Source organism: Schistocerca cancellata, chromosome 11, assembly GCF_023864275.1.
Source record: "Schistocerca cancellata isolate TAMUIC-IGC-003103 chromosome 11, iqSchCanc2.1, whole genome shotgun sequence".
NCBI lineage: Eukaryota > Metazoa > Arthropoda > Insecta > Orthoptera > Acrididae > Schistocerca > Schistocerca cancellata.
This window is the reverse complement of record NC_064636.1, coordinates 52,801,096-52,829,071: the sequence shown is the minus strand read 5'-3', so window position 1 is coordinate 52,829,071 and position 27,976 is coordinate 52,801,096. Positions and strand designations below refer to the sequence as shown.

Below are 27,976 nucleotides of genomic sequence, written 5' to 3'. Positions count from 1 at the left end.
AGTTCTGTTAGGTTCGCAGGAGAGCTTCTGTAAAGTTTGGAAGGTAGGAGACGAGGTACTGGCAGAAGTAAAGCTGTGAGGACGGGGCGTGAGTCATGGTTGGGTAGCTCAGTTGGTAGAGCAGTTGCCTGCAAAAGGCAAAGGTCCCGAGTTTGAGCCTCAGTGTGGCACACAGTTTTAATCTGCCAGGAAGTTTCATATCAGCGCACACTCCGCTGCAGAGTGAAAATCTCATTCAGCATAGAGATATTTAGAAAAGGAACATTCAGATATACCACTGATCATATGTGCAAATTGGATGAGATGTGTCCAAAACTGAGCCACACACAGGGCAAAGCCATTTGCAAGCGTGAGTTCCCTCGCTGAACAAGTAAGCAGACGGATAGGGGACTGCCAAAGATGTTCCATAGTTCACAGTAAATGATAACAGCCAAACAGTTGCAGGATAAAGATTTATTAAAATCCTTGACCACAGTTTCGGTATAATTAAAAAAAACCTCCATCAGAAGTAAAATACACTAAAATCACATCCTGCAGTGGAGATACATAAAACAATTGTGCCAAAGGCGTCGTCAGTAGTTAAAACATCATCTCCATTAATACAACATAATTATGGACAGAGGTCCATCTCATTTAAAATCCTGAAAACAGTTCACAGGGGAAGTACTGATGCTACGCTGTGTTCGCATCAACCCTCTGTTTGTTGCATGGGACAATGGGGGCCATAAATATGACGTTGCTTTTTGCCGTTAGGTGGGGTCAAGTCAGAGATATGAAGGTCAACTTTGCTTTTTAAATGGGATGCTATAGTTTGGTACTTATTAGCTGATAGCGGCTATCGAGGCGAATCCAATGATGTGTAACAGTAAGGTCTTTGAAGGTGACAAAGGTGGCATGAACGTCCATTTACAGATGGTGTTGGAAGTGATGACCATTGGTATGATGGATTGAGTGGTATTCTTTATCATTGCAGCAGTTATTGAAGCATATGGTCTGACAGTTCTACCTCGTGTATCGTGCAAATAGTAAATATTCGCCGAATATGGCGTATCCATGTGACGTGCGATTGACATGTAAACACCACTCGACGGTTTCGCAGTACAACACTAATAGGGACAGTAAGGGTAGTATCGTCGAATCAAGTGAATGTGAGTGATGTATTCCTTCAACAAGAAGTTGATATGCGTCTCATTTACAGAGAATGCCAACGACATTCTGTAAGAGCTAGAGGCTTATACGCTGAAAGATATCCTCAACGTACTCACCCTACATGTCGTACATTCAAATATGTGTATTATAAAGTGAGAACAACTGGACCTTTAACGCATAGGAAACATATCTGACAAAGGAAAGTTACTAACGAGGAAACGGAAATTGGTGCTGTTGCCACTGTGGTTCGATATCCTTGTGTTAGTTCGTGTCAAATCGCAAGGAAATCTGGCATCGGCCAGAGTAGTGTTGCTCGTGTTCTGCTTCTCCATAAATATCATGCTTACCGTAACAGTGTCCACTGGTACGGATTGCATGCGTCGCATTGAATTCTGCCGATGGGCTCAACTTCAGATTCAGAGGGATAACACGTTTATTAATTTGATTTTATCTACTGACAAGGCTACATTCACTGCGCTGCGGCAACTTGAATACCGTGGTCGGTGAATGTATGGTGTGGGACTGGAGCACAGAATTATAAGCCCCTATTTCATCGAATGAAATATTAATGGTAGGAAGTACACCTCATTCCTGCAAGAAAGATTAGGTCTGTTATTGGAAGAAATACCTTTAGGAACAACGAAGAGAATGTGCTATCAGCACGATGGGTGTCTGGCACATTTTTCGCTGATGGCTAGAAATATGTTACAGAGACAATTCCTAAATCTTTGGATTGGATGCGGAGGAGATGTGTTGCGGCCGGCTCGTTCTCCAGACTTGACGCCTCTGGATTTTTTCTTGTGGGGATTCGTAAAAGACATTGTTTATAAAAACGTTCCAACACCACCTGAAGATATGTGAGAGAGAATTGTCAGTTTTTTGTCATTCTCCTATCGTCACATAAGATAAAACTTTTGGGGGTAAGATTGAACTACTGTTTGGTTCTATTTACAATTTTTCGCGATCTTGTTATGGAATACATGTTACACTGGAACTGTACCCCATTGGCCAGTGTGAAACATGATGGCATATTTTTAGCCTCTGTGAGCATACTGCACCTTTAAACTTCAATTCCACTGTGTATTTCGATAGAAAGGTGTGGCGATCATCTGTATTTACTGTTTATTTAGGTTTTACATGTCAGTAACATCAAAGACGTTGCGTACAGTAACTATTTTCACTCGTTGCTTTCATATGGCATCATATTTTGGGGTAATTCATCACTGAGGAATAAAGTATTTATTGCACAAAAGCGTGTAATCAGTATAATAGCTGGAGTCCACCCAAGATCATCCTGCAGACATTTATTTAAGGATCTAGGGATATTCACAGTAGCTTCTCAGTATATATACTCTCTTATGAAATTTGTTATTAACAACCAAACCGAATTCAAAAGTAATAGGAGTGTGCATAACTACAATACTAGGAGAAAGAATGATCTTCACTATTCAAGATTAAATCTAACTTTGGCACAGAAAGGGGTGAATTATACTGGCACTAAAGTCTTTTGTCACTTACCAAATAGTATCAAAAGTCTGAGAGATAAGCAACAAGTATTTAAGAAGAAATTAAAAGAATTTCTGAATGACAACTCCTTCTACTCCATAGAGGAATTTTTAGATATAAATTTAAAAAAAAATTAAAAAAATAAAAATAAAAAAAACCACAAAAAATGGAAAAGTTGTTGTATTAACTTAAGTATGTTGTTAAATTAACTTAATTATGTCATGTATTGGAAAATTTGACTCGTTCCACATCATTACGAAATATCGTATTCATGATGCATGGAACTAGTATTAATCTAATCTTAAACACTGCTCAAAGCACCACAGCACTCCCTGACTGGACTGCTGGTGCAGAGGAGGGCATGAGAGGAAAATGGGTGACAGACTGATGAACTTGCAAGTCAGTCACCGCGTGCCCGCGTCACACTGACTGACTGACCTCTGTGATGGCCTCCTCCTCTTCGTCCTCCTCGTCCTCCACCTCCTCCTCCTCGTCGGAGCGCGCGGCGTCGTTCTCCACCGCCGGCTCCTCCTCCGCGACGTCCGGCATGGCGTCAGCTGCGGCCTGGCTGTCCGGCCCGGCTGGCGCTGAGCCGTCCACGGCCGCCTCTGCTGCTGGCGGAGCCTCCTCATCTGTCGATCGCGACCGCGACTTGGACTGCAACAGCAGGCGGGCGAGTTACCATCTCTCTGTGACGTGCAGACCGGTAATGAGCTCACACTGTAAACTGCAGCACGACATCCTAAATTCTCAGGAAAACAGGTAGCAAATGGGTTACATATGTCTACATCTACATCTACATTCAACATTTATACTCCGCAAGCCACCCAACGGTGTGTGGCGGAGGGCACTTTACGTGCCACTGTCATTACCTCCCTTTCCTGTTCCAGTCGCGTACGGTTCGCGGGAAGAACGACTGTCTGAAAGCCTCCGTGCGCGCTCGAATCTCTCTGATTTTACATTCGTGATCGCCTCGGGAGGTGTAAGTAGGGGGAAGCAATATATTCCGTACCTCATCCAGAAACGCACCCTCTCGAAACCTGGCGAGCAAGCTACACCGCGATGCACAGCGCCGCTCTTGCAGAGTCTGCCACTCGAGTTTGCTAAACATCTCCGTAACGCTATCACGCTTACCAAATAAACCTGTGACGAAACGCGCCGCTCTTCTTTGGATCTTCTCTATCTCCTCCGTCAACCCGATCTGGTACGGATCCCACACTGGTGAGCAATACTCGAGTATAGGTCGAACGAGTGTTTTGTAAGCCACCTCCTTTGTTGATGGACTACATTTTCTAAGGACTCTCCCAATGAATCTCAACCTGGTACCCGCCTTACCAACAATTAATTTTATATGATCATTCCACTTCAAATCGTTCCGCACGCATACTCCCAGATATTTTACAGAAGTAACTGCTACCAGTGTTTGTTCCACTATCATATAATCATACAATAAAGGATCCTTCTTTCTATGTATTCGCAATACATTACATTTGTCTATGTTGAGGGTCAGTTGCCACTCCCTGCACCAAGTGCCTATCCGCTGCAGATCTTCCTGCATTTCGCTACAATTTTCTAATGCTGCAACTTCTCTGTATACTACAGCACCATCCGCGAAAAGCCGCACGGAACTTCCGACACTATCTACTAGGTCATTTATATATATATATATATATATATATATATTGTGAAAAGCAATGGTCCCATAACACTCCCCTGTGGCACGCCAGAGGTTACTTTAACGTCTGTAGACGTCTCTCCATTGATAACAACATGCTGTGTTCTGTTTGCTAAAAACTCTTCAATCAAGCCACACAGCTGGTCTGATATTCCGTAGGCGACAGTGCGGAACTATATCGAACGCCTTCCGGAAGTCAAGAAAAATAGCATCTACCTGGGAGCCTGTATCTAATATTTTCTGGGTCTCATGAACAAATAAAGCGAGTTGGGTCTCACACGATCGCTGTTTCCGGAATCCATTTTGATTCCTACGTAGTAGATTCTGGGTTTCCAAAAACGACATGAAACTCGAGCGAAAAACATGTTCTAAAATTCTACAACAGATCGACGTCAGAGATATAGGTCTATAGTTTTGCGCATCTGCTCGACGACCCTTCTTGAAGACTGAGACTACCTGTGCTCTTTTCCAATCATTTGGAACCTTCCGTTCCTCTAGAGACTTGCGGTACACGGCTGTTAGAAGGGGGGCAAGTTCCTTCGCGTACCCTGTGTAGAATCGAATTGGTATCCCGTCAGGTCCAGTGGACTTCCCTCTGTTGAGTGATTCCAGTTGCTTTTCTGTTCCTTGGACACTTATTTCGATGTCAGCCATTTTTTTCGTTTGTGCGAGGATTTAGAGAAGGAACTGCAGTGCGGTCTTCCTCTGTGAAACAGCTTTGGAAAAAGGTGTTTAGTATTTCAGCTTTACGCGTGTCATCCTCTGTTTCAATGCCATCATCATCCCGGAGTGTCTGGATATGCAGTTTCGAGCCACTTACTGATTTAACGTAAGACCACAACTTACTAGGATTTTCTGTCAAGTCGGTACATAGAATTTTACTTTCGAATTCACTGAACGCTTCACGCATAGCCCTCCTTACGCTATCTTTGACATCGTTTAGCTTCTGTTTGTGTGGGAGGTTTTGTCTGCGTTTAAACTTGGAGTGAAGCTCTCTTTGCTTTCGCAGTAGTTTCCTAACTTTGTTGTTGTACCACGGTGGATGTTGTTGTGGTCTTCAGTCCTGAGACTGGTTTGATGCAGCTCTCCATGCTACTCTATCTTGTGCAAGCTTCTTCATCTCCCAGTACCTACTGCAACCCACATCCTTCTGAATCTGCCTAGTGTATTCATCTCTTGGTTTCCCTCTACGATTTTTACCCTCCATGCTGCCCTCCAATACTAAATTGCAGATCCCTTGATGCCTCAGAACGCGTCCTACCAACCGGTCCCTTCTTCTTGTCAAGTTGTGCCACAAACTCCTCTTCTCCCCTATTCTATTCAATACCACCTCATCAGCTATGTGATCTACCCATCTAATCTTCAGAATTCCACATTTCGCGATGTAACATGTCATTCTCAATGAAGAGAAGTCTTCCGAAGTAAGAGTGATTTCAGGTGTGCCGCAGGGGAGTGTCGTAGGTCCGTTGCTATTCACAATATACATAAATGACCTGGTGGATGACATCAGAAGTTCACTGAGGCTTTTTGCGGATGATGCTGTGGTATATCGAGAGGTTGAAACATTGGAAAATTGTACTGAAATGCAGGACCATCTGCAGCGAATTGACGCATGGTGCAGTGAATGGCAATTGAACCTCAATGTAGACAAGTGTAATGTGCTGCGAATACATAGAAAGACAGATCCCTTATCATTTAGCTACAATATAGCAGGTCTACAACTGGAAGCAGTTAATTCCATAAATTATCTGGGAGTACGCATTAGGAGTGATTTAGAATGGAATGATCATATAAAGTTGATCGTCGGTAAAGCAGATGCCAGACTGAGATTCATTGGAAGAATCCTAAGGAAATACAATCCGAAAACAAAGGAAGTAGGTTACAGTACGCTTGTTCGCCAACTGCTCGAATAATGCTCAGCAGTGTGGGATCCGTTCCAGATAGAGTTGATAGAAGAGATAGAGAAGATCCAACGGAGAGCAGCGCGCTTCGTTACAGGATCATTTAGTAATCCCGAAAGCGTTACGGAGATGATAGATAAACTCCAGTGGAAGACTTTGCAGGAGAGACGTTCAGTAGCTCGGTACGGGCTTTTGTTGAAGTTTCGAGAACATACCTTCGCCGAAGAGTCAAGCAGTATATTGCTCCCTCCTACGTATATCCGCGAAGAGACCATGATAAAATCAGAGAGATTAGAGCCCACACAGAGGCATACCGACAATCCTTCTTTCCAAGAACAATACGAGACTTGAATAGAAGGGAGAACCGATAGAGGTACTGAAGGTACCCTCCGCAACACACCGTCAGGTGGCTTGCGGAATATGGATGTAGATGTAGCTGTAGATTTCGAAAGCTTCTATTCTCTTCTTGTCCAAACTATTTATCGTCCACGTTTCACCTCCATACATGGCTACACTCCATACAAATACTTTCAGAAACGACTTCCTGACACTTAAATCTATACTCGATGTTAACAAATTTCTCTTCTTCAGAAACGCTTTCCTTGCCATTGCCAGTCTACATTTTATATCCTCTCTACTTCGGCCATCATCAGTTATTTTGATCCCCAAATAGCAAAACTCCTTTACTACTTTATGTGTCTCATTTCCTAATCTAATTCCCTCAGCACCACCCGACTTAATTCGACTACATTCCATTATCCTTGTTTTGCTTTTGTTGATGTTCATCTTATATCCTCCTTTCAAGACACTGTCCATTCCGTTCTACTGTTCTTCTACTCCTTTGCTGTCTCTGACAGAATTACAATGTCATCGGCAAACCTCAAAGTTTTTATATCTTTTCCATGGATTTTAATACCTACTCCGAATTTTTCTGTTGTTTCCTTTACTGCTTGCTCAATATACAGATTGAATAACATCGGGGAGAGGCTACAACCCTGTCTCACTCCCTTCCCAACCGCTACTTCCCTTTCATGCCCCTAGACTCTTATAACTGCCATCTGGTTTCTGTACAAATTGTAAATAGTCTTTCGCTCCCTGTATTTTACCCCTACCACCTTCAGAAAACATTTGATAATGTTGACTGGAATACTCTCTTTCAAATTCGGAAGGTTACATATACAGGATGTTACAAAAAGGTAGGGCCAAACTTTCAGGAAACATTCCTCACACACAAATAAAGAAAAGATGTTATGTGGACATGTGTCCGGAAACGCTTAATTTCCATGTTAGAGCTCATTTTAGTTTCGTCAGTATGTACTGTACTTCCTCGATTCACCGCCAGTTGGCCCAATTGAAGGAAGGTAATATCGACTTCGGTGCTTGTGTTGACATGCGACTCATTGCTCTACAGTACTAGCATCGAGCACATCAGTACGTAGCATCAACAGGTTAGTGTTCATCACGAACGTGGTTCTGCAGTCAGTGCAATGTTTACAAATGCGGAGTTGGCAGATGCCCATTTGATGTACGGAGTAGCACGGGGCAATAGCCGTGGCGCGGTACGTTTGTATCGAGACAGATTTCCAGAACGAAGGTGTCCCGACAGGAAGACGTTCGAAGCAATTGATCGGCGTCTTAGGGAGCACGGAACATTCCAGCCCATGACTCGCGACTGGGGAAGACCTAGAACGACGAGGACACCTGCAATGGACGAGGAAATTCTTCGTGCAGTTGACGATAACCCCAATGTCAGCGTCAGAGAAATTGCTGCTGTACAAGGTAACGTTGACCACGTCACTGTATGGAGAGTGCTACGGGAGAACCAGTTGTTTCCGTACCGTGTACAGCGTGTGCAGGCACTATCAGCAGCTGATTGGCCTCCACGGGTACAGTTCTGCGAATGGTTCATCCGACAATGTGTCAATCCTCATTTCAGTGCAAATGTTCTCTTTACGGATGAGGCTTCATTCCAACGTGATCAAATTGTAAATTTTCACAATCAACATGCGTGGGCTGACGAGAATCCGCACGCAATTGTGCAATCACGTCATCAACACAGATTTTCTGTGAACGTTTGTGCAAGCATTGTTGGTGATGTATTGATTGGGCCCCATGTTCTTCCACCTACGCTCAATGGAGCACGTTATCATGATTTCATACGGGATACTCTATCTGTGCTGCTAGAACATGTGCCTTTACAAGTACGACACAACATGTGGTTCATGCACGATGGAGCTCCTGCACATTTCAGTCGAAGTGTTCGTACGCTTCTCGACAACAGATTCGGTGACCGACGGATTGGTACAGGCGAACCAATTACCATGGCCTCCACGCTCTCCTGACCTCAACCCTCTTGACTTTCATTTACGGGGGCATTTGAAAGCTCTCGTCTACGCAACCCCGGTACCAAATGTAGAGACTCTTCGTGCTCGTATTGTGGACGGCTGTGATACAATACGCCATTCTCCAGGGCTGCATCAGCGCATCAGGGATTCCATGCGACGGAGGGGGGATGCATGTATCCTCGCTAACGGAGGACATTTTGAACATTTCCTGTAACAAAGTGTTTGAAGTCACGCTGGTACGTTCTGTTGCTGTGTGATTCCATTCCATGATTAATGTGATTTGAAGAGAAGTAATAAAATGAGCTCTAACATGCGAAGTAAGCGTTTCCGGACACATGTCCACATAACATATTTTCTTTCTTTGTGTGTGGGGAATGTTTCCTGAAAGTTTGGCCATACCTTTTTGTAACACCCTGTATACGTATAGGTTGAATATTAGTAAAAGCGACGAATTGCGGGGACTGATTCTTGCTGGAAATACACTATCTTATCAAAAGTTTCTGGACACCCCCAAAACATATGTCTTTCACATTAGGTGCTCTGTGCTGCCACCTACTTCCAGGTACTCCATAGCAGCGACCTCAGTAGTCATCAGACATCGTGAGAGAGCAGAATGGGGCGCTCCACGGAACTCACAGACTTCAAACGTGGTCAGGTGATTGGGTGTCACTTGTGTCATACGTCTGTACGCGAGATTTCCACACTCCTAAACATCCCTAGGTCCACTGTTTCTGATGTGATGGTGAAGTGGAAACGTGAAGGGACACGTACAGTTCAAAAGCGTACAGGCCGACCTCGTCTGTTGACTGACAGAGACCAGCGACAGTTGAACAGGGTCGTAATGTGTAATAGGCAGATGTCTATCCAGACCATCACACAGGAATTCCAACTGCATCAGGATCCATTGCGAGTATTACGACAGTTAGACGGGAGGTGAGAAACTTGAATTTCATGATCGAGCGGCTGTTGATAAGTCACACACCACGCCAGTTAAATGTCAAACGACGCCTCGATTGGTGTAAGGAGCGTAAACATTGGACGAATGAACAGTGGAAAACGTTGTGTCGAGTGTCGAATCACGGTACACAATGTGACGATCCGATGTCAGGGTGTGGGTATAGCGAATGCCCGGTGAACGACATCTGCTACCGTGTGTAGTGCCAACAGTTTCGGAGGCGGTGGTGTTAGGGTGTGGTCGTGTTTTTCACGGAGGGGGCTTGCATTTCGCGTGGCACTATCACAGCATAGGCTGACATAGATGTTTCAAGCACCTTCTTGCTTCTCACTGTTGAAGAGCAATCCGGAGATAGCGACTGCATCTTTCAACAGGATCGAGCACGTGCTCATAATGCACGGCCTGTTACACTATAATGACACCCCTGTAATGGACTGGCCTGCACAGAGTCCTGACCTGAATCCCACAGAAAACCTTTGGGATGTTTTGGAGCGCCGACTTCGTGCCAGGCCTCACCGACCGACATCGATACCTCTCCTCAGTGCAGCACTCCGTGAAGAATGGGCTGCCATTCCGCAAGAAACCTTCCAACACCTGACTGAACGTATGCCTGCGACAGTGGAAGCTGTCTTCACGGCTAAGGGTGGGCCAACACCGTACTGAAATCCAGCATTACCGATGGAGGGCGCCACGAACTTGTAAGTCATTTTCAGCCAGGTGTCCAGATACTTTTGATCAGATAGTGTATGTATATGGAGAACAACGGCGCTCCTGCCACATTTTCGTGGGCCACTCCTGTTGATATCCTTGTGTCTGACGAACTCTCACCACAGAGGACAATATACTGGGTTCTATTATTTATGAAGTCTTCCACCCACTCACATATCTGTGAACCTATTGCTCGTACGTTCGTTAAGAGCCTGCAGTGGGGGGCGTGTCAGATACTTTAGAAGGAAATCTAGAATGACCTTCATCCATATTTCGCAGCATATCACGTAAGAAAACGGCAAGCTTAGTTTCGCACGAGCGATGCTTTCTAAAACCCTGCTGATTCGTGGACGTAAGCTTCTCAGTCTCAATAAAATTTATTATGTTCGAACTGAGAATATGTCCAAGCATTCTGGACCAAACCGAAGTTAGCGATAATGGTCTGTAACTTTGCGGATCCGTTCTTTTACCCTTCTTACATACTGGAGTCAGCTGCGCCTTTCCCCTAAACAATCGTGGAAACTATTTCAAACTGAATAGTTCTTCAAACTAAATCCTGCCTGATTTTTATTGGAACAAGCCGCGACGGGAAAATTGCTAGTTTATTGTGAACCATATTTTAGGGAACAATGAAGGAAAAGTAATATATACAGAACACAATAGGCCAAATGGTATATTTAGATCAGTTTAAAAACAGTTAGCAAATTCCTATGACCTAGGTATTTTAGTACATTAAAATGGTAAAACTGAGTAAATTGGATTATATTTTGTAATAAATATTTACTTATCATAATTCCTTTGCCTTTTAAAAAAGACGACAATATTAGTGAATTAGTGAACTCTCTACATAGAAATATGCCTCTTGATGCATGCACTGACTAAATTTATTATTATACCAATACCTGACTCTAAGTGATTGTCACGCGATCTTCGATTGTGAGGCGTCAGCTTCCTACTTTCAAACTTCCAACAGCAAAACCAAGCACATTCGTATCTACTGCGCTCCTTCAATACCCACAGTAGTACGAACACAACACCTTAAAACTTGGAATAATGTCGTTTAGTGAATAGTAGAAATGGATTTGGTTTACTGGGACGTTAGTAAATGCTGCAAACCATTAATTCTTACTGCGCAACAGCTTCTAGTACGTGTGATAAGTGAAGCTTGCATATATTTCCCCAATTGTACGAGGTGCATTCAAGTTCTAAGGCCTCCGATTTTTTTTCTCCGGACTGGAAAGAAATACAAACATGCGCATTGTTTTAAAATGAGGCCGCGTTCATTGTCAATACGTCCCAGAGATGGCAGCATCGTACGGCAGATGGAATTTTACTGCCAGCAGCGAGAATGAGAACTGTTTTAAATACTTAAAATGGCGATGTTTTCCTTACTTGAACAGCGTGCAATCATTCGTTTTTTGAATTTGTGTGGAGTGAAACCGATTGAAATTCATCGATAGTTGAAGGAGACATGTGGTGATGGAGTTATGGATGTGTCTAAAGTGCGTTCGTGGGTGTGACACTTTAATGAAGGCAGAACATCGTGTGACAACAAACAGAAACAACCTCGGGCTCGCACAAGCCGGTCTGACGACACGATCGAGAAAGTGGGGAGAATTGTTTTGGGGGATCGCCGAATAACTGTTCAACAGATCGCCTCCAGAGTTGGCATTTCTGTGGGTTCTGTGCACACAATCCTGCATGACGACCTGAAAATGCGAAAAGTGTCATCCAGGTGGGTGCCACGAATGCTGACAGACGACCACACGGCTGCCCGTGTGGCATGTTGCCGAGCAATGTTGACGCGCAACGACAGCACGAAAGGGATTTTCTTTTCGTCGGTTGTGACAATGGATGAGACGTGGATGCCATTTTTCAATCCAGAAACAAAGCGCCAGTCAGCTCAATGGAAGCACACAGATTCACCGCCACCAAAAAAATTTCGGGTAACCGCCAGTGCTGAAAAATTATGGTGTCCATGTTCTGGGACAGCGAGGACGTAATCCTTACCCATTGCGTTCCAAAGGGCACTACGGTAACAGGTGCATCCTACGAAAATGTTTTGAAGAACAAATTCCTTCCTGCACTGCAACAAAAACGTCCGGGAAGGGCTGCGCGTGTGCTGTTTCACCGAGACAACGCACCCGCACATCGAGCTAACGTTACGCAACAGTTTCTTCGTGACAACAACTTGGAAGTGATTCCTCATGCTCCCTACTCACCTGACCTGGCTCCTAGTGACTTTTGGCTTTTCCCAACAATGAAAAACACTCTCCGTGGCCGCACATTCACCAGCCGTGCTGCTATTGCCTCAGCGATTTTCCAGTGGTCAAAACAGACTCCTAAAGAAGCCTTCGCTGCTGCCATGGAATCATGGCGTCAGCGTTGCGAAAAATGTGTACGTCTGCAGGGCGATTACGTCGAGAAGTAACGCCAGTTTCATCGATTTCGGGTGAGTAGTTAATTAGAAAAAAATCGGAGGCCTTTGAACTTGAATGCACCTCGTATCATTACTTGTCAACTAAGATACAAAACATTGAAATCGCTTTAAAAAAATAAACTTGGGGGGGGGGGGGGGGGGGGGAAGGGGGGTTCGGGGACACAGACACATCCCCTTGTCCCCTCCCGGCAGTGATGACCATGGCTGAACATTAAAGAAAAAGAAGAATCTTAATAATACAGGGAGTCCCGTCTCAGGGACAGGATCCTAGCAGTAAAAAGAAAGTCCATTAATCATGGGTTCTAAAATTTATACGTTAAGAGCTTCGAGCACTTACTCATCTTCGATAATATGAAATACTGTGGATATCTGCTGCTGCAAGGACTTCGCTTTCCATATTTTGAGAGAAAGTTGTACAGACCAAAACAAGGAAAAAAATGACTAGTAAACAAGGGCTTCAAAATGCATATTCTACGGGCTACGATCACTTGTTCAGCAGAAGAAATGTTTTTTACACTAGCGAAGATACACAAGTGCCCATACCTCTTAAGATGTGCGTTTTATACTGTTTACTGGTCTTTTTTACGTGTTTTGGCGTAAGGTAAAGCTTGTAGGTTCTTTTTCTTTTTGGAGGGGTGGGGGAAGGGAGAGGGGGGGGGGGACACGCCCTGTAGATATGACAATAGCAGCATTGGAAAGGATGTTGTAAATAAAGATGTATATGAACTGATGGCAACGGTCATGTCGACAGGAGACGGTTTTATTTATTTATTTACTTTTTTACAACGTCTAGTTCTGTTGGACAAAATTGAAGAGCAGATCTCCAAGGTCATGGAACGTGTCAGTAATTGAAATTACGACAGATAAGTAATAATATATAAAATAAAATGTTTATGAATACTAAGAAAAATCTATAAGTTTATATAAACGCAGTCAACAATGTAACTCAGGAATTAACTTTATTTTCAAAGAACTCCTCGGCAGAATAGAAAGAATTATCCACGAGGAAACTCTTCGGTTTAGATTTGATACCGCGTGGATTACTGCTAAGATTTTTTAATTCTTGCGTTAGCTTATTGAAAATAGATGCAGCAGAATATTGCACGCTGTAATGCGCCACACCTCCTTCAGCCCGAAAAAAAGTGCATCACTTATCTGTTTCGCGTCAACTTATGATCGATTTTTATGTGCCGCGCGGGATTAGCCGAGCGGTCTTAGGCGCTGCAGTCATGGACTGTGTGGCTGGTCCCGGCGGAGGTTCGAGACCTCCCTCAGGCATGGGTGTGTGTGTTTGTCCTTAGGATACTTTAGGTTAAGTAGTGTGTAAGCTTAGGGACTAATGACCTCAGCAGTTAAGTCCCATAAGATTTCACACACATTTGAACAGTTTTTTTTATTTTTATGTGCTAGAAAAATGAAGAGACTAAGTTGTTTATATAGTTTTCTTATATTTTTGTGTTAAGATCTTGTAGATATGTGACACCTGATGGTCGAGAAAGCTGAACTGCGTCCTGTCAAGTCAGCGAGTTTGCAACGCCCAGCCGACTGCTGAATAACGGTGTGTGGCAAAGTTAACAACTACGATGCAGCTGGTCACTATAAACGTTTGCCGTTGACTGCTGAGAAGAACTTATTGTTAAATAGAGAATTAGCGTGATGATTGTTCGCAGGGAACTGTTCTTGGCTTGTTGTTGCAGAATTTCAGTATTAAAGGGGGTATTACACGACGATCCGCCGCAAATGGTAGTGATCTAGCGTGACAGCCATCTAGCGGTAGAACGGGTGAAATCACAAAATAGAGGCGGCAAAAAATAACGTAACTGATAGAAATAATCGGTTACTGAGAAGTAACGGTTACTGCGATAACCGTTCCTCTGATACTGGTAGTTATTTCAATAACTTTCTAGTGTCAACAGTGCCATCTTTTGACCGAAGATCGTACTACGCTTTCGCGTCAACTCATCGGAGATCTGGCTACGAACGAAGGAGAGGGATAGATCATTTGGAAGGCGTTCTATAGGCCATGGGTATAACTGTGAGACTGCGCGCCATCTGTTGATAAGAACTGTGTACTATATCGTGCGCCTTCGTTTCTTTTAGCACAAACAATTAAATAAAGTTAATGTACGAGCGGTGGCTGATAGGAGCTGCAGTACAGGCATTAACAAGTTCCCTTGAGCCACCGCCTTATATGTCAATTTAGCTTGGACTGGTAGTATAAAGAGAGTTACCATAAGGAATTCGAGCGACTATGGGAATAACTGTCAGAGATCGGTATCTTCGTCTCCTTACTGGGAACCGCCCCACCCCCCAGTACCCTCTTCTCCTTGATGACCGTCCCTTTCCTGACAACCCCAGTAAAGTCAACCACTTTGCCTCTCACCTCTCAGATGTTTTTTCCATCCCAGACGATCCCCACTTTGATTATTCCCTCTTCCCTGACGTCGTGGACTGTACGAATACCTCTGTTCCTCCCCTTGCTCCTAGCTTCCAGCACTTGGGCCACACACCACCATCTGAACTTAACACTCCCATCACTACACAGGACATGAGCCTCACACTCCGCACTAAACGCAACACTGCTCCCAGCCACGACTGCGTTACCTACCGCCACCTCAAACACTGCCCTCCCTCCTTCCTTTCCATCCTTGCCACCCTCTGCAATGTCGTCCTTGCCACTGGCTTCTGTCTCGACCTGTGGAAAACCTCCCATATCCTGATGTTCTCCAAACCCCACAAGCCTCCATCTGATGCCTCTTCCTATCGTCCCATCTGTCTCACATCGGTGTACAGCAAGCTCTCGGAATCCATCCTTTCCTGGTGCATCCATCACCACCTCCGTCTTCCCTGACACCCAATGTGGCTGTCGACCTTCCTTCTCTGCCGATGACCGACTCCTCCGCCTCCTCTCCCTCCAGCTTCACTCCCGTCGCTCCGCCATTTTTGTCTCCCTTGACCACGAAAAGGCCTACGACCGTGTCTGGCATTCTGGTCTCCTGTTTAAACTCCAATCCTACACCCTTCCTGTCAACTACATCCATCTGATGGCCTCCTCCCTCTCCCCACCGCCCCTTCTATGTTACCATCCATAAGGCCAATTCCTACCCTCTGCAGGGGTGCCCCAGGGCTCTGTCCTCTCCCCTCTCCTCTACCTCCTGTACACGGCAGATATGCCCCCTCCAGTACACCCTCTTGCAATATGCCGATGACACCGTGTTCCTCACCCTCGCTCCTACCCTCCAACGGTCCCAACGCCTTCTCCAGAATCACCTTGACCTTTTTGCTGCACGGTGTAACCAGTGGCTCCTGAAAATCAATCCTTCCGAGACCCAGGCAATCGTCGTAGGTCGTACCACTCGCTCCTTCCGGCTCCTGATTTCTCCCTTACCGTCTGCGCCCGTCCTGTCCGCCTCACCCCCACCCTCACCTACTTTGGTCTAACCATTGACCGTCACCTCACCTGGATCCCTAATCTCCGCTCAATCCAATCCAAAGCCCACAACCACCTCCGACTCCTCAAACACCTCTCTGGCCGGACATGGGGTTGCACCCCTCTACCATCCTTCAAACCCTACAACTCCTTAATCAGTCCCCATCCTCTGTCATACCAGTCCCACCCGGATATCTGCCCCCCCCCCCTCCCCAAATTCCTATAAGTCCCTCCAGATCCTTGAGTGTCATGCACTCCGGCTCACCTTCTGTATACGACTCCCGTCCCCCACGCGGATCCTCTACGGCCTCATTCCTTTCCACCATCTGCTCCTATTCCTCAAACATATCTGCATACTCTACACCTCCCGCCGCCTTGATCCCCCTCACCCCCTCGTTGCTCCTCTCCCATCCCCGCCCCCTGCACGTCTTCACCATTGCGTCCCCCCTACACCCTTCATGGACTCTACACCCTTCATGTCCTTTCCCAAGGTGGCTTCCATCAACCCCCCCTCCCGGATGATGCCCTCTCTCCCTCCATTTATCCCTCCTATCAACTCTGATCCTCACCCCCCTCCTTTCCTCCATTCTTTCCCTGGGCTCCCTCTTCCCCCCTTCCTGTATTTCTCCCCACCTAACCTCTCCCTACCTCCCTTCTTCCCCCCCCCCCCCCCGAGTCCCTTTGTATTTTCCCGTCCTCTGCCTTCCCCACTCACTGCCGCGTCTGCCCAGCACTCCCCACTCCTCTTATGGGTCCTCATCCCTCCATTTGCTCCTTTCCCCCCCTCCCCCCCTTCGCCTTTCCTCATCCCCCCTTTTTATCTTCCCCTCATCTGTCTAGTTTCCCCCACGAGTCGGCTGTGGTATGTCATATTTTAGCGCAGTGTTCCAGTGAATGTTCAGTGTTGTTTCATCTTTTCCCGTGTTGCGATCAGAAACCATGCTGTCGCTGGGTGTGACTTTTATGTTCTTTGCTAACAGAAACCAGATGTGGCCGTGTTTTTTTTAATTGTCTGTCTATTATTTTACCTGGGTGCTTCGTATGTATTTTTATTAGCATTATCATCCCTTTGTTCTGTTTTAAGTTCCACGATTTTTTCGCCATGTTACCCTTTAAGTTTTCGATTTTATCGCCTGTTTTTTTATTATATATCATCTTTTTAAAACAAAGTCTGTAGGCTGAAGAGAGGCGTACTAAGCTGCTGCCAGCCTGCCTCCTTCGGGGGGAATCGACATTCAATAAAGAAAAAAAAATATTTTCCTCTGGCAGTTATCATTATTGGCTCACAGTTCTCGTTCTCTGGCAGTTATCGGACTACCATTACAGGTAACCTGGAAGTTGGTAACAGAATAACTGTTTGTCTGTGTTCCTGACTTAGTGACTCCAGTCGTAGTCCCCGGTGATATTTCCAGAGACGATAGTTACTGAAGCGAACAAATATTTTCATACTGTTTCGGAAATAGCCGCTGGCCATTGCGAATGACAGATAGCATGTCAGAAAGTATAACATAATACATTTGAATATAATAAGTATTATCCTCATCATTTGTCAGGAGATTGACAAAATATGTGTATATATTACAGTAACTGCTAATATTTACAGAATTGATACACTGTCAGAATAAAACACACTTATGCACTTTTAATAAATTTATCATACACAGAATATCCGATCTTGACTGTGCTGTCAAAACTGAAATATAGCAGAATTTTTACTTAAGCTGTTCTAACAGTCTCTGGTAAGATATTCATCTACAGAGTAGAAGGAAGGGTCAATGAAAGCGTCCCCATTCCAGCCCGTCTGCTATGACGTAAAGGTGTTGTGGTGTGGGAATGTCATTACGGCACGGTGTTTATGAGTTGGTTGTGTGTGGGTTTTTTTGGCGGCAGTAATTGTAATTCCAAACGTAAGATTTGGAAGTTCTTTCAATGAATTATCAAGTTTTTTTGTTTATGTGTTTGGCGTTTTCGTTAGGTGTTATTGGTTTGTTATTTGTAGTCTGGTAAGGCGTTTAGTGTGTGTATGTGGGGGGGGGGGGGGGGGGGGTTGTTGGGCTGGCCAAAACTAGTTTGCAGTGCCGGAATTTGCTGGTGGTAACTTTTTTTTTTCTAGTTGTGATGTTTTGTGTATTTATGTAATATTGATTGCGTTTTAATACATGTAGGGATGTATGATATGTGGATTTTTGAGGTTGTGGCTTGGTTTTATTTTTCGCAGTTGTAGGTGTTGGTTTTTTGGCATCAGTGGTTGTTTAAAAATTGGTTCAAATGGTTCTGAGCACTATGGGACTTAACTTCTGAGGTCATCAGTCCCCTATAACTTAGAACTACTTAAACCTAACTAACCTAAGGACATCACACACATCCATGCCCGAGGCAGGATTCGATCCAGCGACCGTAGCGGTCGCGCGGTTACAGACTGTAGCGCCTAGAACCGCTCGGCCACACCGGCCGGCATCAGTAGTTGTGGTGGACCTATATAGATCACCGGAAATGACGGATTCCCGTTTTCATAGTTGTAGGTGTTGATGTTTGGTCATCTGAGGTTGACCCATGTAGGTCAAGCAAAATGTTCGATTCCAATTTTCGTACTTTTAGATTGCTGTTTTGGTATGGTCACCTATGGTTGACCTATATTGTTCAAGGGAAGTGTTCGATTCCTGCAGATTTTGTTGGTGTAGCGGAATGCTGTATTTTTTTTCTTTTTGTTCTTCATTTTGTGTTTTGGGATCATGGTGTGATTTTTTTACTAGCTTGTCCTCACCCTAAAACCCCTGACTTCCCGTGGTTGTCCCGTTGGTTTGATTGTATTTTTGGTGGGAGATGTTATTGTATTATTTATATGTATCTTCGTGTTTGTTGCCATGTGTATGTAGTGACGTCATAGCCACACTTAAAATAGCCTTTTCCGGCATACTGATGACGTCCTGGGTCATAGCAGACGGGTGGAATCGGACACTTCGGTATCAAAAAGTCTTTCAAACACTGTAAACCAAGTTTTTAATGGTTGCTGACTTGCTGACAGTTTATTTGCAAATGCGTGTTTCTGAATATTTGACCCCTTTTGGACCAAGGTAAGTGATTTTAGGTCTTTATGTAGACTGCTGTTCCTCGAACAGGTTCCTACATGATGTTCTTGAATTTATACCACAAACGATTTTCATTACACGCTTTTACATGCCAAAAACCTATGTTCCGTTTGATGAGTTACCACAGCATATGATACCTTATGAAATAATAGAATGAAAATATGTAAACGTTTCTATATTTATGTCTCCTACATCTGACATAATTCTCACTGCAAATACAGACATGTTTAGGCGCTTCATCAGTTCTGTGGTATGCCCTTCCTAACTGAATTTATTATCGAGTCGTATTCCCAGAAATGTAACACAGTCAATCTTTTCGATCTGCATGTCTTCATATGTTATAAACATGCTGTAGGTGGAGAAATCGAGCAGTTTCCAAACCTCACATAAAACTTGGATTAGCGTACTCACACTTTCCCCAATAGGACTATCTTGTACAGGACAGGAGTAAACGAATCTGTCACATTACGTATATTTTTTTTGTTGTATTACAAGGCTGCACGCTTATTCTATTAAGTGAGCAGCACAAGAAATTAAGCTTCGAATTTAACCTACAGTATCAGTTTACATATTACTTCATACTTAAAAACGTACGTTGTTAACATTTTACTTAAACAGTGCTGTGGCGAAGTTCCGCGTACTTTCTTGTTGCAGCTGCGAAGATAATATTTCTAATAGGACCGATAACCTAGAAACATATAATATGAAACACTAATAATCGTTCTAACATCAACTAAAATGTACCCAGAGTTAATTAGCTAAGGTTATGACACGATTCATACGACATTCCTGCCGTTTCACACTACTCGCAGTTATACTGATAACTAAACTGAAGGGTTCCAACAATGTCGTTATTTAACTGTAACCCCGTCGGAGTATTCGGTATTCGGTAGCGAAAAATAACTTGACAGTTATTGATAACCGTTAAAAATAACGGTTATCACAGAATAACTGGAACTGTGATAACGGTTACTCCAGAATAACCGTTTCGCCCACCTCTACTACAAAAATTAGCAGACACATTATCCGTGCGCCATGATAGAGAACGGTCCGCGCATGCACATTAGGCAGCGATAATTCGTGCATGCGCAGGAGGTACTGCAGTGCTTTCTGTTAGGTGGTTAGTGGCTAATTTCAGATATTCGTATTGCAGATTATTTGCATTTTTCAGTAAATAGGTTTTCACAAATGCAGAAAAAACAGCTTTTTTGCCAGTATACTTTCTTTTGTACTAGCTGTTTGTGAAAGCATTTTTTTCTGTTGATTGTGTCGTATTCGAGAAATGGAATGGAGCAAAGAAGCGTTAACCGTCTTAATTCAGGCATAAAACGAGGAAAGGTGGATGTATGACCCGCACGACCCGCTTTGTCATAATAAAATACGTCGGCATCCTTTTATTTGTGAGTAAAATGCATATAACGTTACACGGTGACATCCGATTTGTATCGTATTGCCTTAGCTTACGAAAAATCTTGCTTATTTGATTGCATCTCTTGCTTTATTTCAGCATGCCAGGAAAGAGAAACGGGCAGCGAAAGGCGAGAAAGTCCGTGCAGTTTTGCTCAGTGCGACAGACGAGGACTGCAAAATTCTATTCCAAACTGGAAAAAATGACCTTAAAGTGACTACATTGCCCTGCCTTCTTTCCTTCTTTTCAGGCAGGGTCGAACCCAACACCGTCTGGATTTTCGTTTTCGTCGTCGTTCTGCCCTAATACGAAGATTGACTGTCACTGCCAGCGCAGTAGATCCAAAAAAAAAGTGGGTCCTCCATGTGCAAAATGCTGTACAAATGTAAATTTAGACATAAATACACCTGTGTAACCAAGCGTCGTAATATAAAACTAACTGTAGAGTCTGCTATTCAGAACAGTGTTGACCTAAATAAGATAATAACAATTACTTAACAAAAAATGATAAGAAAACAATTTCTTATTAAATAGGAACCTTGAGCTCGCAAAATAATTTGTACGAATGACGTTCCAATATATCACACTAGCTCCGGAGTGGCCGAGCGGTTCTAGGCGCTTCAGTCTGGAACCGCGCGACCGCTACGGTCGCAGGTTCGAATCGTGCCTCGGGCATGGATGTGTGTGATGTCCTTAGGTTAGTTAGGTTTAAGTAGTTCTAAGTTCTAGGGGACCTTAGCTGTTAAGTCCTATAGTGCTCAGAGCCATATATCACACGATCCCCCTGGTGTTTCCCCGACAGAATGAACGACTTTATAAGAGACCAGACAATTCTAGTTGCATTCCGTGCATTATTACGGTCTACTACGCATGTGCGACAGGTATGTCCCGTGTATATGTAATATGCCGATGTGAACCAGTCTGTAGTTACAGATATACACGTTTGGGGCGCTGGTGCATAGGTCTACGGCAGGGGCGGGCAGGAATCCTGCACGTGTGCGGTGCACTTGCACGCGTGCAGTTAACAGGTGTTCTGCGTGCACACAGGGGCAAGCTGGCCACCCGCTTATCTCCTCTCCCCACCATAACTTCTGTCCGCTCCCTCCTCTGCAATGCGTTTTGTTTCCTAGCTTGCTTTATTGAATGAAGGAATAAGGTTAGTAGGAGTGCTTGAAAGATATCGCGGTTTGAAAGATTACCTACGATACGTTTTATTTAATTATCACAGGTGGAGTGGAACAAAATTTCTACATACAGACAAACGCAAACAGTTACTTAAACTTTCATCACTGATATCTGCTCTTAACCGAGACTTACTAATTCAGCAAATGGTTTTCCAGCTCTCGCTATATTAAGCTCGTACCGCTGGGCTATTATTGTTGTCGTCCTGAAAAATTGAAAACGGTGCTCTATAAAATGTTAAATCAGTTACATGAGAGACATGACGAAAGGAAGTCGTAGATCTCTCGTGACGACAGCAACTACGACAGATTCATCTAGTATCGTCAGATCGCTCTTCTTAAGCTCAGTCAATTTCCCCATCCGCTCAGAATCCGACAATAAATTGTACTCGTCCTTGTGAAATTTGTTATAATGGCCTTCAATACTAAACTTCCGCTGACCAGCGAGAATACTGCCACATATTAAACATTTCGAATTTTCACGTTTTTGCACAAAGAAAAAAAGATTCTCCCATTACTTTTTAAAAGATGGCAAATCTCCACTTCTCCGTTTCCTTGATTCACTCTGCATTTTCCGGTTCTTGAAATACAACGTCCACTACGTAGTGGTCGCTTCGCATCAACGTCCGCAGCTTAGCCTGGTACAACACTGCCGCAACCTGCCGGCTGTCGCCACAGCCCCATTCGACGACTGCACGCGAGCAGCACACGTGCAGCGCCGTGCGCTCAGGAGCCGCGTGCAACGTTTGCCCGCCCCTGCCTTAAAGTGATTATATTCCCCTGTCTTCCTTCCTTCTTTTCAGGCAGGGTCGAACCCAACACCGTCTGGCTTTTCGTTTTCCTCGTCGTTCTGCCCAAATACGAAGATTTACTGTCGCTGCCAGCGCAGTATCTCCAAAAATAAGTGGGTCCTCCATGTGCAAAATGCAGTACAAATGTAAATTTAGACATAAATACACCCGTGTAACCAAGTGTCGTAATATAAAACTAACTGTTGAGTCTACTATTCAGAATAGTGCTGACCTAAATAAGATAATAACAATTACTTAACAAAAAATGATAAGAAAACAATTTCTTATTAAATAGGAACCTTGAGCTCGCAAAATAATTTGAGCGATCCCCCTGGTATTTCCCCCGACAGAATGAACGACTCTACAAGAGACCAGACAATTCTAGTTGCATTCCGTGCATTATTACGGTCTACTACGCATGTGCGACAGGTATGTCCCGTGTAGATGTAATATGCCGACGTGAACCAGTCTGTAGTTACAGATATACACGCTTAGGGAGCTGGTGCACAGGTCTACGGTTTAGGCGCATCGTGTAATAGGGACTTTAGTATCCCAGTATTGTTCGAGTAGTGAGCCTCGAGAGGGATAATATCAAGAGTGTGATAAGATCGGCTCACTCGTACGGTATGTGAATTTGTCTGCAATGGGGATAGATCCCAAGTGTGTTCACAGCGGTTCTAAGTCGTTCAGAAAGATATTTTGAGAAGATTATCGGCTTGTGTGGAAAATGATTATTTCGCCGATTTTGGTAGAGTGTAGACTCGCCCGGTATAGGAAAACCTTCGATTTCTTGAAGTGTGGGTTTGGTTTCTCCTATTTGTGATTAATGGTGTGTTGTGCTGTTTAGGAGCCATGCGATGGTAGGCGAAACATATTTAAATATTTTCAAGATTTTTCGTTGGATGGTGTATGTGAAGTGTTTACGCGAAGTCGTTTTAGTTATCTTCTGATTGAGGATTTAAAGCACACACTAAGCGTTGCGTTGCATTATTGTGTTTGTATAGCTGTATGCAAGCACCGAGGAACAGTCAGCGACTAAGCGATATTTGGTTACTATTTATTGTGTGAATTCAGCGTGAGCGTCGTAATACAGTAATATCCGGGAATCTCGTTGGATGCACTGAGTGTGTAGTCTACATTAGAGACAATGGTCGTCCTACGTCATAGTTAGTTATTGAGAAACAATCGGAAGTTTATTGAGAATATGATAGTTTGTTCCTTTAACCCTAAACGACAAATCAAGAATCATTTGTTAGAGAACACGCTAATTGTCTCTGAAAGAGATTATCGAGTGCTGTGTTTTGAGTTTTAAATCTTAGTGGGTCGCGCAAGTCAACGCCATATGTGGTTGAGCTTTGTCTGATTATTTGAAGTTCAGATAGCTGAAAAGTGGCGCTCACACTCAGGTCTTTTTAATTACATTTTCGCTTAGTGGGGTTCTAAATAGTTAACCAGCACTCAAAAAATTAAAACCCTAATTTGTACCTGTAAATGATTTAATTGCAGGAAATAAAGAAGACAGTTTGAACTGAAGAAGTCAATACCGAATTGTCCTTCATCCCCAAACTGTTACGAGAAAAGAATAATCAAAGACTTATTTGAAAGCAGACTATTTTCTTGAATATATATTTTCGGAATAAAGTAAATCCAAAGGCCAATAAAGTAAAAGACTGGAATATTGGTGAAAGCGAAGTTTAAAAAAATTAAACAGAAGGAATAGTATTTTTCTGGTAATAACCAGCAGCGGAAAGAAGGTAATTAATCTTTATTTAGATAGGAATAGCAAGTTTATGTTTTATTGAAAAGTGATTAATTATAAATGTCAAGTTATTCCATTTAATTGTGAAAGGTTGAGGTTAACGAAATAAGTTATTACGATAAAATTTCAATGGGGTCAAGGATATTATTGTAGCAAGAGCTACTTATAGAGGTTATCGTTGATTGACAACGAGTGATAATATAGAATTATATCTTTGCCTCGTCAACGTATTCTCCGATTTACGTAAAAATTTGTAACGTTCACACTGATTGAGTGTATGTATGATTATTCGTTGAAGCTTTACAAGAAAAGTAACTACAAGAGGCAAGCGATCTATCTGACGTATCCATGAGTCTGACATCAATGTTGTTGAGAAAGTGTTCTGTTGCGTCGTTTGAGTACACAGAGTAAGCTTCACTCTACAGTGAAGCTTTCTCTTATTGGTGAAGTAAATACATCATTCCTACTCCCCGTAGACTCTCACATTTAGTATTTTTCTGGTGACTGATACTAGCTTTGGTGGAAGTTTATCTTTCGAACCTAGTGAACCCTTGATAGATGCGTTGTTGTAATTAATATCCAGATAGCTAGCTCTGACCCCATTACACCACTAAAAGTGTTATTGTGTTCGTTCTTTCGTACATAGTGATGTCGTAGCGAGCTGCAGTCTGATTTATAGGGTGAGAAGCTGAATATGAAATGTTACGTGACGTCGTTGTGTTACTATAGACGATTATTTCAAGTCACACAAATTAATTCGTTGAGCGTAAGCAAAGTCTTCGCAGGACACCTTATTGTAGTATTACGAGACTGAGCTACGTTGTCTGACGTTGCTTTTCACCTACGTATTGCAGTGCTGTTAGAGCCTGTTCATAAAAATGTTGAAATGTGTGTGAAATCTTATGGGACTTAACTGCTAAGGTCATCAGTCCAAAAGCTTACACCCTACTTAACCTAAATTATCCTAAGGACAAACACACACACTCATGCCCGAGGGAGGACTCGAACCTCCGCCGGGACCAGCCACACAGTCCGTGACTGCAGCGCCTGAGACCGCTCGGCTAATCCCGCGCGGCACCTGTTCATACAGTATATCTGTTACGAGTTACCGGTACCTAAAGGGTGGTGGAGTACAAGGCCTTTTGTGCCCAAGAGTCAAGGAGGTGCGATACAAATGCAGACTGGATTTCTGCCTAGTATTTAACTGAGTGAAAGTTGCTAATTCTTGGGAATAAGCTGATACTGTTAACAAGGAACGACGCTAACGAATATACACTCCTGGAAATGGAAAAAAGAACACATTGACACCGGTGTGTCAGACCCACCATACTTGCTCCGGACACTGCGAGAGGGCTGTACAAGGAATGATCACACGCACGGCACAGCGGACACACCAGGAACCGCGGTGTTGGCCGTCGAATGGCGCTAGCTGCGCAGCATTTGTGCACCGCCGCCGTCAGTGTCAGCCAGTTTGCCGTGGCATACGGAGCTCCATCGCAGTCTTTAACACTGGTAGCATGCCGCGACAGCGTGGACGTGAACCGTATGTGCAGTTGACGGACTTTGAGCGAGGGCGTATAGTGGGCATGCGGGAGGCCGGGTGGACGTACCGCCGAAATGCTCAACACGTGGGGCGTGAGGTCTCCACAACACATCGATGTTGTCGCCAGTGGTCGGCGGAAGGTGCACGTGCCCGTCGACCTGGGACCGGACCGCAGCGACGCACGGATGCACGCCAAGACCGTAGGATCCTACGCAGTGCCGTAGGGGACCGCACCGCCACTTCCCAGCAAATTAGGGACACTGTTGCTCCTGGGGTATCGGCGAAGCTGGGCTACGGTCCCGCACACCGTTAGGCCGTCTTCCGCTCACGCCCCAACATCGTGCAGCCCGCCTCCAGTGGTGTCGCGACAGGCGTGAATGGAGGGACGAATGGAGATGTGTCGTCTTCAGCGATGAGAGTCGCTTCTGCCTTGGTGCCAATGATGGTCGTATGCGTGTTTGGCGCCGTGCAGGTGAGCGCCACAATCAGGACTGCATACGACCGAGGCACACAGGGCCGACACCCGGTATCATGGTGTGGGGAGCGATCTCCTACACTGGCCGTACACCACTGGTGATCGTCGAGGGGACACTGAATAGTGCACGGTACATCCAAACCGTCATCGAACCCATCGTTCTACCATTCCTAGACCGGCAAGGGAACTTGCTGTTCCAACAGGACAATGCACGTCCGCATGTATCCCGTGCCACCCAACGTGCTCTAGAAGGTGTAAGTCAACTACCCTGGCCAGCAAGATCTCCGGATCTGTCCCCCATTGAGCATGTTTGGGACTGGATGAAGCGTCGTCTCACGCGGTCTGCACGTCCAGCACGAACGCTGGTCCAACTGAGGCGCCAGGTGGAAATGGCATGGCAAGCCGTTCCACAGGACTACATCCAGCATCTCTACGATCATCTCCATGGGAGAATAGCAGCCTGCATTGCTGCGAAAGGTGGATATACACTGTACTAGTGCCGACATTGTGCATGCTCTGTTGCCTGTGTCTATGTGCCTGTGGTTCTGTCAGTGTGATCATGTGATGTATCTGACCCCAGGAATGTGTCAATAAAGTTTCCCCTTCCTGGGACAATGAATTCACGGTGTTCTTATTTCAATTTCCAGGAGTGTATATTTATTGTGAGGCCAGACTAATGAACAGGAGTCGACAAGAGACTGGCGAACTTAAAACACTTCTTGCCCGAACCTCCCGTTTCTGAGCCAAAAATACCGTTTGAGAATGGGAAGAGTTATCCCAAAGTATAATACCGCACGTCATAAACGAAAGAAATACGCAAACCAGATTTCGTGTCGAACTATCACTTCGTATACTGCTCTAATAGTAAAAATGGCAGCATTAAGTCTTTGAACAAGATCCTGAACATTGGCTTTCCACGATAACTGACTGTCTGTCTGAACACTTAGAAATTTGAAGTGTTCACTCTCACTAATCATGTGCTCATTCTATGTAAGCAGAACGTCAGGTCCCGGGTTCGATTCCCGGCGGGGTCAGGGATTTTCTCTGCCTCGTGATGGCTGGGTGTTGTGTGCTGTCCTTAGGTTAGTTAGGTTTAAGTAGTTCTAAGTTCTAGGGGACTGATGACCATAGCTGTTAAGTCCCATAGTGCTCAGAGCCATTTGAACCATTTTGAGAACGTCAGGTTTTGTTGAACTGTGTGTTGGAAAGTGTAAAAAGTGAACCTAGCTGTGATTTAGCGTTACTGTATTGTCTACACACCATGAACTTCTGTCTTGAACAGCACTATTTGAAACAGTGGCAACGTTGCACACAACATCCGATACTACATCAGCAAACAGTAATACACTCCTGGAAATTGAAATAAGAACACCGTGAATTCATTGTCCCAGGAAGGGGAAACTTTATTGACACATTCCTGGGGTCAGATACATCACATGATCACACTGACAGAACCACAGGCACATAGACACAGGCAACAGAGCATGCACAATGTCGGCACTAGTACAGTGTATATCCACCTTTCGCAGCAATGCAGGCTGCTATTCTCCCATGGAGACGATCGTAGAGATGCTGGATGTAGTCCTGTGGAACGGCTTGCCATGCCATTTCCACCTGGCGC

At 44.4% G+C, this 27,976-nt stretch overlaps 1 protein-coding gene across 1 annotated transcript in view; it reads right to left on the bottom strand.

Moving 5' to 3' along the window:
* LOC126108184 (high affinity cGMP-specific 3',5'-cyclic phosphodiesterase 9A) overlaps positions 1–27,976 on the bottom strand; it is a 279,735-nt gene that overhangs the window by 2,044 nt on the left and 249,715 nt on the right. The window contains exon 12 of the mRNA XM_049913424.1: positions 3,094–3,312. Within this exon, the coding sequence (XP_049769381.1) occupies positions 3,094–3,312 (219 nt within the window). The remainder of the gene's footprint in view (positions 1–3,093; positions 3,313–27,976) is intronic.